The 14805-nt window shown below is 39.9% G+C and overlaps 4 protein-coding genes across 5 annotated transcripts; 1 reads left to right on the forward strand and 3 right to left on the reverse strand.

Annotated features, from left to right (window-relative positions):
* Nucleotides 1-22: 22 nt before the first annotated feature.
* Nucleotides 23-1036, forward strand: LOC26528703 (zinc finger protein 888). The gene is made up of 2 exons (XM_044010827.1): nucleotides 23-348; nucleotides 414-1036. Exons 1-2 carry the CDS (start codon nucleotides 91-93, stop codon nucleotides 909-911), a joined length of 756 nt encoding a protein of 251 aa, XP_043866762.1. The 5' UTR covers nucleotides 23-90; the 3' UTR covers nucleotides 912-1036.
* LOC6579501 (quinone oxidoreductase) lies at nucleotides 937-7674 on the reverse strand. Of its 2 annotated transcripts, none has more exons than XM_015163712.3 (3): nucleotides 7451-7674; nucleotides 2074-2889; nucleotides 937-2009 (listed from the first exon to the last, which is right to left on the reverse strand). In XM_015163712.3, the coding sequence occupies exons 2-3, from the start codon at nucleotides 2799-2801 to the stop codon at nucleotides 1592-1594; spliced, it is 1146 nt and encodes a 381-aa protein (XP_015019198.1). In that variant the 5' UTR covers nucleotides 2802-2889; nucleotides 7451-7674; the 3' UTR covers nucleotides 937-1591. The 2 variants fall into 2 exon arrangements, with proteins under 2 accessions (XP_015019198.1, XP_002005396.1); XM_002005360.4 differs by lacking the exon at nucleotides 7451-7674 and adding an exon at nucleotides 4216-4485.
* Nucleotides 7675-7920: 246 nt separating this feature from the next.
* LOC6579502 (SET domain-containing protein SmydA-8) lies at nucleotides 7921-10034 on the reverse strand. The gene is made up of 6 exons (XM_002005361.4): nucleotides 9747-10034; nucleotides 9212-9663; nucleotides 8721-9149; nucleotides 8545-8652; nucleotides 8299-8483; nucleotides 7921-8231 (listed from the first exon to the last, which is right to left on the reverse strand). Exons 1-6 carry the CDS (start codon nucleotides 9876-9878, stop codon nucleotides 7990-7992), a joined length of 1548 nt encoding a protein of 515 aa, XP_002005397.1. The 5' UTR covers nucleotides 9879-10034; the 3' UTR covers nucleotides 7921-7989.
* A 390-nt stretch (nucleotides 10035-10424) lies between these two features.
* Nucleotides 10425-14769, reverse strand: LOC6579503 (ubiquitin carboxyl-terminal hydrolase 20). Its single transcript, XM_002005362.4, has 6 exons — nucleotides 14404-14769; nucleotides 14042-14328; nucleotides 13628-13967; nucleotides 12787-13570; nucleotides 11309-12723; nucleotides 10425-11246 (listed from the first exon to the last, which is right to left on the reverse strand). The coding sequence occupies exons 2-6, from the start codon at nucleotides 14120-14122 to the stop codon at nucleotides 10954-10956; spliced, it is 2913 nt and encodes a 970-aa protein (XP_002005398.2). The 5' UTR covers nucleotides 14123-14328; nucleotides 14404-14769; the 3' UTR covers nucleotides 10425-10953.
* Between the last annotated feature and the right edge of the window lie 36 nt (nucleotides 14770-14805).

The raw sequence follows: 14805 nt of genomic DNA on the forward strand, positions 1-14805 counted from the left end.
GAACGATCGATACTTTGAGCACGATGTATCGATGAACTTGTTGAGAAGTATGCAGCCCTGGTATCTAACTCCCTCAACACTGAATAATTAATGAATCATCCTGAAGGAGCTAAGGAGGAGGTGACAATGGAGGATTTGTGGACTTGTGGTTTCTTTTTATCAAAAGAGCCCTACAAGGAATTAGCCATAAAATGCTTTATGTGCGACAGCTTATTTTACACCACAACCCATTTTCAAAAACATTTGGCGCGCATACATTCGTTTGAAGAAGAAGAACTTCTTAAGCCAGCCTTAAGACAAAATTTTAACGTACAAGAAGATTTGTCTTTGCACCTTTTCAAAACTGAGGTAATAAACGAAAAGAAATATACATAGTTTTTCAATGATTGCAATTATTATTCTTACAATTAAAGACGGAATTTCAATTGGCGGAAGATGAGATATTAAGAGAGTATTATTTTGGACTAAATCTGGAAAGTACCATAGGTGACTCGATTCTAAACCCTATCGAAGAACCAAAAGAGCAAAAGTCTGGCAAGCGGAAAGCTAAAAAAGAGGGTTCAATGTGTCATATATGTGGAAAAATTTACAAGGAGCACTTTCAGCTTCAGAGTCATTTACGCGCGTCACACGATAAATTACGACCATACCTATGTAGCAAGTGCCCCAAGAACTATGCTCGATTAACCCACTTAAACGACCATATGCGTTCCCACTCAGAGCAGCGAGACTTTGTCTGTAGCATATGCTATATGACGTTCCGGCGCTCTCAAGAACTGACCCGCCACAAGCTACGTCATCAGCAAGGGAGAAACTACAAATGCTCACAGTGTGATGCTAAATTTAATCAGCACTCTGGACTGTATCACCATTTAAAGATTAAGCATGGCAAAAAGAATATGTCTTGTTAATTGAGAGTAGCGGAAGAGAGGCTTGTAGATTGGTATATTGGTATGCGTACGCTTTTATTTTTGGTTAATGGTAGTTGAATATAATGTCAATTTTTTCTTGGGTACGTAATGAGTACAAATATTAAGCAAATCGAATCAAACATTTTTGCATTGCATGCATAACAATTTTCACTTTTTTTTTTTGTGTTTTTTTTAATATTTTATATAACATTTATTCTGAACTCTTTTTGTTACTTCGCTTCTATTTAAATGGCATGTGATTTGTAACGTCCAATTAAATAAAACATTGAAGCATAAAACGACGTCAACTACAAAATTTGAATGCAAATCAAGTCGTTAATTGTTGTTGCTTAAATTAAAATCAATCACAATCCATATATACATACAAAATATAATACTAAACAATGCTTAATAAATAAAAATGTATAAAAAAATTAATGAAAAATCACTGGTTGTTTTCGAAACAATTGAAAACTAATCCAAATAACTATTACAAAAACTGAATACTTGCTACGAATATTAAGCACATATTGTAAAGGTGTGTTTTGCTGCGCTAATTTACGGCAAATGTTTTGCGTCTGTGTGTGAGTGGGTGAGTGGTTGTGTGTGTTTGTGAGTAAAACTAACAGAGATATTCATTGAAGTTAAGATGAGTTAATGCTTTGATAGACTTTAAGGATCTATTCAATATCGTGGAAGCGTAGAATGGCGCGTCCGGGTATTTCGGAATTGATCAGTTTCTGTATAACCTCGGCGGCCTGCTCGCATGGGAATACGGAATATGGTGGCGGCTCGATCTTTCTGCTAGCCACAAGCTCCACCAGCTCAGCAAGCTGCTCCACGGTGCCATTCGATATTGGTATTATCTCCTGCTGATACTCATTCGATAATCTAGAGAACTTTGGTAACAGCTTTTCGGCCACCTCCTCGCTGATGAGCACAACACCGCCCTTGGACAGGCAGTGCATGGAGCGATGCAGACTTCTGGAAGTTGTGCCAAAATCAATGACCACGTCCACAGGACCGCCGCACACATCCTTGGTGCGCTCAATCAGCTGTGGCTCGTACAGACACTCGTTCCATTGCACCACGCTGACACTGCAGATAAGAAAATGATTTAATTAGTTTAGAGTCTTGGCTGGAAATGTTTATATATACTCACTTCTTGATCTCTGTAGCTAGACGGAAACCCTCGTCCCTCAGACTGGCTACTGTGATGTCCACGTTGTGTGCACCAGTTGATGCGAAATGATAGGTTGCAATGCGTACTGCCCACAGGGCCAAACCACCAGTGCCAACAATCAAGATCTTGCACTTCTTATTGGGATCCGTTTCGGCACGTTGATTCAGGATTTCCGTGACAACGGCTTGTGCTTTGAATACAGCGTGCATGGCCAGCAATGCACCTGTCGGCAGCATCGCTGCCTCCTCCATGGGCAAATTATCCGGTATCGGGACAATGTACTTCAGATCGGGCACCACCAGGAGTTCTGCATAGCCGGCAGGAGTCTCATCGAATGGATAGACAATAACACGCTGTCCAATGCGCAGGCCACAGTTATTGGCCTCTGTGATCTCGGAGCCGAGCGACTCAATCACTCCCGCCACCTCAAAGCCCGGAAAGAATGAGCCCTCACGTATGCCCTGATGAGCCGGCGATGACATCGACGTCACCGACGGACAGTAATCGCTCAGCTCCGACGAGACAGACGATACGCTGGTTATCGAGTTGGCGCGATCGCGGCGACGATAGCAGGCGCCGGCGCAGACGATCTTGATGCGGGCGCCATGTGCTGGCGTATCCTCGATGGGCACAAAGAAATTAAAAACACAATTCTTAACACCCGGTCCGGGTGATTCAATTGACACTTGACGACACAATTTGTTCATGTTGTGATGTGGATGATCGGGATCTGTCGGCGGTAGAGCAGACGTCAAGGAAAGTGCCTTAAGCGACAAAGAGGTATCTGTTGTTCCGCTGCAAAAGAAACAAAAATGGATTCATTTAAAATATATATTGATATATACAATATACGTTTAATTATTCTCATTAAGAGCAACAGCTCATGACAAGTTTTATATATTTCTATGAGAGTGTATAGAGGTCGTAGCAAGATCAGAAATATATATATCAATAAGTATATGCATTTCTATTAGAAAATTTAATTTGTATATTTGGAATATACATATGTGTACCTATAAAATTACATATGTATATATATATATATATATATATATATATATATATATATATATATATATATATATATATATATATATATATAATAATAATATATATATATTTAAATATGTATAATATAAGTTTTTTATCACAGCTAAGATCGAATTTTAATAGAATTAAAAAAAAAAAAAATTAAATTAACAATTAAATGTTCATTTCAGGCAATAATAAAAATAAAGTTTAAAGAGTTTTACAAAATTGTATTGGTAGTAAACAATATTAATTAAAATAATATATTTTATATACAAATTTTATTGTTTATTAAAAGTGTACAAATTTTAAATTTTAAAGTAAAAATTTCTATAAAAACAAAGCGATCTTACAAGTTAACATCTACATACTCTATGTACTATTACAAGTTTTTTATCAATAATTTTATTTATTTTTTTATTTAAACGCGAACGCTTTATCGTTTAGTCCCCATTTGGGAACAAGGCCGTTTCGCATTGGCTTTCATTACACAACACAACGTAAACACTTTAGAGGATTGTTTGAAGAGCGACATAAGATAATAATTAATCTTTGCAATTTTAAATGCGATCATAATTTTTAATTTGTTAGAAAAACAACTTTTCTTTGATTTCCTACATAGAATAATCTTGATTTCAATGCCAACTACAATAAGCTGTTTTAATGTAAGAAAACAACAGTTTTTGTTATTCAATTGCTAAGTGGACACGTTTGTCAGGTATGTACGAAAAAGGTCAGGTGTGCCAGTATATATAAAAATATATAAATATGCAATAGAGAACTTTTCTATTTATTACAGCAATTTCGATATGTTTTATTTATTGACCATTTGGCCCGATCACATTTATTGTTTATATTGATTAATTCGTTTGACAGCATGATTTAAAGATTTGCACCTTAACCCGTTAGGTTAAAGAACTCGGTGCACGCGTATCATATTTATTATAGATTTGTAATATTAATGATTGAGTGTAATTGGCATTCACCTCATCAAAATTAATTGTTGTTCACTCTGATTAAGGAAATCGTTTAAAACTCTACTTTTATGGGATCAATTGAGAAGTCTATAAAGTAATTTGATAGGGGCTTTACCTTAGGGAGCTTATCATATTTGTATGCTGCTGCTGACTGCAAATGTCGACCGGCATATTTATTATTATATTAACTTAGCCTTAGTAATGCTTATATTTATTTTTAATGAACCGTAAACTTTGTTAAATTTGTTTGCTCGAATTATTTTTGAAACACTTTTGACACTGTTTACTCAACAAACGTCGAGATTTTTCTTTTGTTTTTTAACTGCGACTACTCTTTCCAGCACTGGACTTATCGAGCGCACTTCCAAAGAACAACTGAAATTTTTCCCAGTCGATGCTCGCTCTAAAAAGCAAATGAAGCCGGCAGCAGCGACGTCAACGGCAACGACGACGGCGACGGCAGCAGCGTTGGTGTCAACAATTGTGGAATGAGTTGAAAAATCCAAAAGCTAAACACACACACTCACACAGTAACACTCATACGCTCATGTACACTGAACTTACACACACGTATACAACTTCTGCACATGCATGCCATGCATGCACTGAGCGTGCACACTGAGATACATTTAACATATTTATTGGCTATAGATGCTTGGCTAACAAAAGTTCTAATGTATTTTTGAATATGCATACACAGAAAATAAAACTAAAGTATACAAAAGTAGACAAAATATGAAATATATTTAACTCAATATCTGCCGTGAAGGCTATTAACATTATCATTTTTGTCAGTGTAGAGCATCCAGTATTTTATTGTTTATCTTTTGTTTTCATTCGCTTCTGTATATATGTATGTATGTACATATGTGTATACATACATATGTATGCCTGCAAATCGAATTAAAAATTCTCAACAAAACAACCCGACGTAATCCGTAAACAAAATCAAAGTAAAAAATAAAAACAATGATTGTATACTATATTCCCTTTACTACAGATACAATGAATACATACATACATATGTACATATGTATATTTATAGGGGCAAATTTATAATCAAAACAAATATAAACAGAAATGCGTCGCGTGGACCAGTTGTCAAGGGGATCCTCAACTTTAGTATTTTTAAATGATCTAATATATTTAGAAATACATGTATACAAACTGTGACATAAAATCAAACGCTGAATTAGTCACGTTCCCATCCGTTGCGTGGGGCATTACGTAGTAAGACAGCTACTGAGATAGAACCCAATCCATTGATAATTTATATTTACATTACAGAAGATTTTATTTATTAGTTGTTTGCAATCAAAAACAAATAAACAACTTTGTACATACACAATTACATCGATTATGCACACACTCAACAGCCATATTCCCATTCATATACATACATACATACATACAAGCACGAAGCACACACACAAACTATTCGAATTATGTATGTATGTTGTATGTTCGCTTTTTTGTTTGTTAAAGCGAGTAAGAGCGATGTTTGAATGGAAATGAGGGTCAACACCAGCACTGCCAAAACAACAACAACAGCAAGAGCAGCTACAACAGACAGCAAACATGTGAGCGTTGCGTGATTATCACGCACTCAGCGCGTGCAAAGCACACCAGCCGGCAAACTGCTCACTCTCACACACTTTGTCGCGCTCTCTCTCTCACTCTGTCAGTCATTCGCTCTGTCGCTTTACCTGGCTCTCTGTCGGTTCTTGTTTTGGTTCTCAGTCTCACCCTCAAACTACGCTTAGCTGGGATAAAAGCGCATTCGGGCATTGGACGACCGCTACTTCGCAAGCTATAGAAATGTTCCTCGCAAAAAAGAATGCGGAGATAGAAAGCGCAATATGCATACATACATACATATGTACATACAAACATCTTCTTTTGTGCGTAAAACTGTCTTTGTTCTTTGTTGCCACACTTGAAATACATACATAAATACATACATACACATATGCATAAATTCAAGTATTAATATCTTTACATCCTGATAATAAAAATCTCAGCAATCATTTGTAAATTTCATTGAAATGCGATGAGGTCAGTTTTTGGCAGTAAGAATTTACGCAACACTTAAAATGTAAACATAATGAATTTTATAGCAGCCACATTTTGAGAATGAATCTCCTTGTATACACATATGTATGTATGTATATACATAGTTATTTTTAAATACATGCAAGTAAATGTAAGTAGTAAGTAATGTACACGCGTATATGCAGATCAGGCCGAAAAAGAGCGAAAGTCCCATAAAATGCGACATTGCGAAATGAATTTATGGCTACTTCACAGTTACGCACACATTTATCCATTAATTAAGCTCAATTTATGTTTTCAATTTAACTTTCATCTTTAATAAAAGAAATAATGCCAATGGCAGAGTAGACACATGTCAATTGTTTGCGAGATCAGCGCATGGAAGTTTTTATTCAAATGCTAATTTATTTATTTATTTGTTGTTGAGCCACACTTTAATTGAAAATGGAATTCTCCATTCAATTTTAATAATACCATGAAAACAATGATCGACTATGCATTCTGTGTGCTGGCGCCATCGGTCCTCGAAAATGTAGTCCACTTGCTTTTAACGACTTAGTCACCCCACATTTGATTTAGCCTGGGCACTTGATTTACATATTACAAATTATGCAGTAATGGAACATTAAATTTGATTATAATCGTTTGCATTTAATCGGAATGAACTCTACAACAAGACGATGCTATTTTTAGACCCTTTGTTGACGATCAGTGTCCACGCTTTGTGATTATAATTATTGATATGAAAATAATTTATAACCATCGAAAACACATACATATATATACATATGTATGTACATTTGTAGAAATTAAATGTGGTTTTCTTTTGTTTTCATTTCGTAGATTGGAACACTTTCATTGTTGAGTGGAATATCCAGGGGCTGATAGGATGCCATGAGTAGCTTATTTATTTACTATGCACTCGATGGTCATTGGAAGAGTTGTTTATGCACGAGATGGCTTGATTACTAGATTAGAATTCAATAATGTTTTATTACGGCGTGAACAAAGTCAGGTATGTATTATGTTGGTGGACATGTACTAATATTTGTATGAATGTATTATGTATGTATGTATGTTTGCTCACGCAGACGCCCAGTTTTGGTACGAATTACGCAGTTAATATGCTACAGTAACGGCATATGCCAATAACATGCAAAGGTAACAGCCAAATTAGAGACGTCTTTATGTACATTAATTGTGTGTTTGTATATAATTAAGAGTACATCTATACAGTTACCGTCTTGTCCATATGTCGCCAAGGAATTGCGTAATGTTACTTATTCTGATTAACTTACCTTATAAAAATTGTAATCAAATCGTAGTTACTTGTAGGATTTCCAGTTGTAAAATCTTTGTTTTATTTTGTATCAAAATAGGGAATATTATTAATGTTAACTTCGCATACGCCTTTAAGAGCGGTTAAAAAATGCAATTACTTTTTGCGCTACTTGTTTTGCTTGCAAATCCTTTAACACTGTTATACACCACCGTTGCCGCACGGCGTACAGCTCAAGGATATATTTGACTTTGAAATCTCCTTTGCTAGATACAAACCAAACAGTAATGTAAGTGTAAATATAAGAAACGAGTCTGCGCACTTCAATTGCTGAATGTTTGATTTTCAAATTTAACAGTCAGTGCTCGAAAGGCTTTTACAGCACTGGTAGCGTAGCCCATTGGCAACACCAAATAAAATGCTTGACTCAGTTAGGTGACTGCTATGAACAACGTGACAAATAGCTGAATGCTATAAAGGTATGTTCAGTTTATTTAGAGCGCGTTTATTTGTTTTCTTTTTTCACAATAATCAATAAAAAATGTCAAAGAAGAGTGATTAAGATATTCTAATGACCATGCGCAAAGCGTCGCGATTGATTTTTGCCTGCTTTAAAATGTGACCTTCCACAAATATGTCCGATTCGTACTGCAAATAATTAACACACTTCTCCACATACAGCAATGATTCCTCCAACATTTCCTTGGGAGACAGATTCGATTGGAGAGCTACGCGTCGCGTGTGTTCAGCAATTGCTGAATGCAGCTCAAAGCAAAGGGTGCCCAGCATACGCACTTCACCTAAACAATAAATATATTTAGTATACGCTACGTATACATTATATTAGATATTTCGATTTTCACTTACACGGCGCTAAGATCTCATAGAGCTCAATCAATTCCTTAGCATATTTTAGTTTCAGTTGCAGCTGCTCATCGGGCAACACCATTAGCTCCTTTTGATCCTTGGCAATGAGCTGCACCTGCAGAATTTTCACCTCGCTGAGATGATAATGCTGTGGGGGGAGCCATTTCTCATAGTGTTTCAAGTATCTGAAGAGATATTATAGACCTATATTATATAATATTGTAATTTAGTTAATACGAAACCTACTTGAAACCATTTTCTGCTGTTTTTTCCATACTTTGAATATCCTTGATGGCGCGTTCTAATATCCCATCCACATATTTGCGCTGAACTTGCTTCTGGCAATCACGGCAGCTAAAAGGGAATAAGTTTAATATTGAACGAGGGTAGTTTGACGAATTGGCAAGAATCTGTAGACATACCGCCAGCAGCCATTCCAGTCATCCGCCTTGATGGGTAGCAGCAGACCCGTACACTTGCGATCCTCGCACTTGAGCGCGCTATAGTAGGTGCCCAGCTCGGTGACATCCACGCAACGTTCGCAGGTGCACTTGAAGAGCTTCGTCTGCATCAGGTGACGCTGACGATCGGCTGTGCCCCACACTGCATCCGAGTAGCAAATGCTAAGATTTGCGCCTTTTTTGATGGCCTTTGGGGCCCAGAGGATGCAGTGGCCGTTCTTGGTGAAACTCTTGGCGAGATTGGGTACACAGGAGTTTTCCGTGAAGGAGGCCGTATAGAAGACGGCAACGTGCGGCGGATCCGATGTGGGTACCTCGTGGCCATTGATCTGCAAGGCGCCCACAGCGCGCATGATCTCCTCCTCGCTGAATTTCTGAGTGCGAAAGAATCTACGAAAGGAACAGTTAAAAATATAAATTATCTCTAAATATATATTTATATCTATATTTACTTGGGTATGAACTGTCCGATGCTGGCCAGATCCGCCTTCCATTGATTAGAGCCACGCCGTGTCTGCTCCAACGACTCCAGCTGTTGGAATTTCTCAGCATTCGCCGGATTCGTCTCGCTGAGAAGCAAACACCTGACCGTGCTAACGCAGGTGTACAATGGATGCGGTCCATTGAACTCCTGCACATTGACTTTCTGGCCACGCGCCTCTGTCAGCTGGCACTCGGCCTTGTGCTCGTCCAGCGCCTGGCATTCCGGACCGCACAATGGCCAGCCACACTTGTCGCAGGTGATGTGATCATTGGGCTCGATGGCGTTCAAGCAGCCCATGCAAACGGGCACCGAAATTTGTGCCGGTCCACGCATCAGCGGAGCCTCCTTCAAGACAATTTCATAGGGCTTGATGTTACGTGTGGCTACCAAATGACGTCCCAGCAGTTCGTTGTGCGCTACCTGAAAATTGTGCCGATTATTTTTTGAGGTTAGAACTGGTATATAGATGGCAATGGACAGAGAGTTGGGGACGATTTATTTACCCTAAATGGATGACAGTTGGATTTGTGCGATTTCCAGTCCTGCTTCTGATGCTGCACCGAACAGTAGGAGACCTGATTGCAATTGGAGCATTTGTTCTTGGTCTCCGCCTGGCAAACATTGCAAGAATTCATTTTTCCGGTTGATGTCAAAGCAAAGACAAAGGCAAAGGCAAAGTCGCAAACACTTCAATTATAGATTTATAGATTTTCTATTAGAAATCACGATTCTAAGCACAATGCAATGTGCACGTTTCCGACTGAATGGCTGACTGACTGACAGAGATGTGGGCCAAGAGAGATGGGTAGATGCCATAGAGAGCAGAGCACAGGGCTCTATAAATAGAACGCATACACCCAAAGTGGCAGACCCAAGCATTGAACATTTTTTCTACTCTAGCAGCCAGCAGTTCGTTTTCCAAACTAAACGAAGAGAAATCAAATGAAAACTGCATAGGTTGACCATATGAAAACAGCTGAAAAAGGTCAAACAAATCGGTTTGAGTCCCAACATGGATTGGCCGTACTTTTCAAAAAATAACTTTTCTTTGCAGTTTATATAATTAACAAAATTTAAGGCAACATCATTACTCCTCAAAAACAACTTCGATTTACAGTTTATATAATTATTAATTAATAACAATTAAGGCATCATTGTCAGTTTTTGAATTTAAACTTTAATTGAATTTGAACATAGTTTTCTTTCGCAAACTTTTTTTGTTGGTTTTTATTTTCTCTTTTTTTTTGGTGTTGTGTTTGTATCTTAAGGTATTTGATTGCTGCTACAGTATGTACAATTTGAAAAAAGTGGAAGGGAGGGAGGGCATTAAAGATATAGAACAAAGAGCCGTACACTTGCTTATTGTATAACTACCAATAAATCCATTTATCATTTACTTTTTTGTTTGTATGCAACGCGTCCCGTACCAGGACTACCGTTGTGTATGTTTCGAAATCCATGTGTTTCCATTTATAAATACAATTTTTACATAGCTCATACATACATGTATATGTATATATATACATGTATGTATTTGTATACACATATATATATATATGAGTAAATATATATATAGCCTCCACCCCATGTGTTACAGTGAGGTATTTAACTACTTTGTATGCCTAAACTTTGCTTTTGGCTTAAACGTCGGCAGCGATTGACTCTCATAGAAAATGCTTGTTGACTTCTTACATTTGCACTAGCTGTCGATCATATATCAGTCTCCTCATTGGCTCCGCCATTCGTATCGCGCAGCATCACGAATTTCTGCAGCTTAATGTTCTCCTTGTTGTTGTTGCTCTTGTTGCGCAACTTGTTACGCTCGCGCTTCTTATCGCGCGATCCATTGACTTGGAAATTATCGCTCTGGAATGGTATCGTGTACTCGGTTTGAAATGCATTGCCTATCACTGTCACCCGCGCATCCTTCTCGTGATTCTCATTGGTGTTATCAGCCTCCACTTCAGCCTCAGCTCCGGCATTCGAATGTACATTGTATTGACCTAGGGCAATAATAGCATTATCATTTAATTGTTAATAGACACAATCCCGGCTCTATAATTACCTTTGGCACCAAACATATCTGTGTGCTGCTTGATGGCATTAAAGTTTCGACCACGTTTACGCATATTCATGCGCAATGCGGCAACTTTGATGGTTCTGGCACTCGCACGGCTGCGCCTTGAACTGTTCTTTTTGTTGTTATTATTATTATTGGCATTGTTGATCACTCCGTTGGGCAACGGTTCTGGGTTGACTGGTTCGGCTTTAGTGGGCGGCACCTGCTCATCATCGACGGGTCGCAGTTCCGGCTCTGGCGATGTTGAGGGCGTAACACTATGACTGTCAGTCTGGGCCCTGCCCAGATTGCTTTCAGTGTCAGAGTGATTGTATTGATAGATGTCAGCTGTAATGTCCTCATCATCCTCATCATCCTGATCGATTATCTCGATCTCATCGGCCTCGGACAAGGCGCTTCTCAGCAATATCTCCGGCCCACCGCCATAAATGCCGTGCAGAAATCGCCACAGTGGTGCATTCAACTGTGCATAATCCGATCCTGCACGCACACAGCTGATGGTGGAGCCATTCTGATAGCTGGTGTCGGCAATGCCATCATTGTTTATGGGCCCCGGCTCCTTGTTCGTTATGCCGCGCAGGAATTGCTGCCACGCGCGCAGCCATGGCATGGCAATCGCATAGATGGCCGTGGCATCCAGTTCGCTCTGCTGCACATTGTATTTGGTAAAGACGGCCAGCTCGTATTGCTGTCGACGACAAAGGGCGTCGGCGGCTCGCTTACATATCTCGCACTCGAATATAATATTGACGGCCGGGCCACCGCCGAAACGATTGTACAGAAAATCCCACAGGGGCTGCGGAATGGGCACCGCAATCTGACTGATTAGCGCCGCCTTGGAATGTAGAATGCCGCCGTGTGGGCACAGCATCTCTTGATTGTTGATCGGACCCGGCTCCGCGAACGTGGCCAATCGTGACAACCACTCGCGTGTCACATAGAATTGAATGTCACCCTCGTACAAGGGATTCGATGTGGACAAGTTGATCGCCTCCTCGCGTACCAGCTTCATTTGGGGATTGTGTTTTTGGTAGAATAGCACATAGGCCTGACAGTTTTGCACCACGTCGGGCGTCACTTCCATGACGAGCTGATCGTCATATTCGTACCAGCGCCCATTTAAAGCATTGCGCGCATAGCATGTATAATGACCACCTCCAACGGTGCCGTGATGGCAAATGACGGAGCACAGATTGTAGGTGGGCACCGTCGAAGTACAGTCCTTGTGTAAATAGGGACGCATATCAAAGCCCTCGAGCGGAAAGTAGACGTGCGACGAGATCTTTGAGCTGTACGACAGATCGTGCCTAAAGCGCTTTAGATGGATGCACAACACCTCCGGCAGGTTGAGCACGCGCGAGTACTTTATGCCAGTGCGCAGCTTGTTGCAGCGCTCGCAGCTGTAATCAAGCAAAGGAAATGAGTACAATCCATATTTGATAAGGTATATCTATATACCATACCTGTACATGTTATCGCCTTTGAGCTCATCTGCACTAAAGAAACTGGCCATGCAATCGTACAGTGTTACCGACGGACCAAATATCCATGAACGCACCATGTTCCACATCCAGGCAATCCAGCCCTCGTTACTGCGCGCCGATGCCAAGTCGGCTGCATTTAGGCTCTGCACGCTCAGGCTGTGGGTCTGATGGAGCACGTTCAGAAAGTCACGTGTCGGTATGGGCAGGGAAAGGTCCTGGAATGTTTCCTCGCGTGTCGAGACGCGATCACATGTCAGGCACTGCACAGACGAAAGCAGTTTGCCGTCGAACACATCGCTGATAATTGAATGAGCTGCCTCAACGGGCTTCGATTCTGGAACTGACTTCGGGCTTTGTTGCTGCTGCTGTTGTTGTTGTTGTTGTTGCGTGGTGGATACATCGGATATTGGATTGCTGCTGCTATTCCGATGCGGGGCTATATAGTACTCGGTCTTCATTAGAACCTCCGAGGATCGGTCCGAGATACTACTCTCGCAGGTATCGTACTCGCTCTCCGATGCTGTCGGCGTATGACATGTCTTTGGAACATCATCATAGTTCTCGTCATCCGTTTCGCTGGCCTGCTGTTGACTTTGTGTCAGCTGTTGCTGCAGAGGCAGTGCTGGCTCGGGCTCGGTTAGCTCCTCATGCAGCTGATCCATAAAACAGCGTAGAAACTCTTGGGTATCATGCTGCTGATAGCCACGAAACATGGGATGCACCGATCGAATGCCGTACAATATTCCACGCGGCGCAAGATAATCTACAATTTAAGAACAAATTTAATTTGTCTTAACGATTAGCTGCAGAGGCCATTTACCCTTTGGTTCGTCGACGTCCAGCCATATTTCCTGCATCAGGCGCTGGTAGCTTTTGGCCAAGCCCGCTGGCTTGGCACGTGGGGTGCTTGCAATATGCTCCACTATATCACTGCAGTTGATAAAGTAATGTGTAACAGGCGAAAGATTGCTCAGCGCCTGCAGAGCCGAATTCATGTAACACGTATTCGCAATGTTCTGCAGGCCAACGAGACCTGTACCCGAGCCAGTGGCCTCATCGTCGATGTCGTCTCGCTTGGCCAGCGAGTTCAGTGAATAACTAAATAGTTTATCCTTATCTTGGTATCGCATATTGCGCACGGACAGACTGTTGTTTATTGCCTATGTGAATAAGAGTTCAAGGTGTTGAAAAAATGAATAGTCATGTAATAGAGATCGATGCAGGGCTGGCTCACCTTTTGACCCAAGTCCAATTCGGTGCAGTGCTTACTTTCTATGTACGAGCATTTTTGTGAATTGTTGAAACTTAAACTCATTATATGGTTCACTTTCGAATGATTTATAATACAACTTTAATTGAGAATTTTGATAATAGTTTTTTTGTGTGGTGTTTTGAACTCTACGCTAACCAATGGACTACTGCATTAACCAGGCTCTGCACTGGAAGACCGAAGCTTCCAGGACATGCGAAAAGACCGTTTGCTGTATCCACGAATTTAAAAGTACCACAAATTACCACTTGCTAAAAAGAAAATACAAAAATTGTTTTTAATGCCCCCTGACAGTCCACTCGAATATAGAGATGGGCGATACTTACGCACTTATTTCAGTGTCACGAATAGATATAGATGAGTAGCTCGTTAGGTGAAGACCAAATCAGCCATATCGTTATTGTATCCTCTAATATATGAAAACTGTATGATTTTTCTATATAAATAACCCTAAGAATGGTATTTACTATAGTAATTTTTAAAATATGGAAATTAGGAAGTATGTGTGTTATTGTCTGATTGGTTGAGGATCTAGCACGAAATTAAGTGGTGGCCTGTCGATCAGTTGAGAGTTCCGATAAGATAGTCGATATTTTACAGGCTCTGTGTTCTAATACTACCGGTGTAAAAGTAAATAGAAGCGGTGCTTATCCTTCAGTTCATTTTAAAGGATTTTTGAGCTATTTATGTTAACAATATTTTGTTATTTTATAACGGGGCTATTATTT

This window comes from Drosophila mojavensis, unplaced genomic scaffold, assembly GCF_018153725.1.
Source record: "Drosophila mojavensis isolate 15081-1352.22 unplaced genomic scaffold, ASM1815372v1 contig_80, whole genome shotgun sequence".
In the NCBI taxonomy this organism is placed as follows: Eukaryota; Metazoa; Arthropoda; class Insecta; order Diptera; family Drosophilidae; genus Drosophila; species Drosophila mojavensis.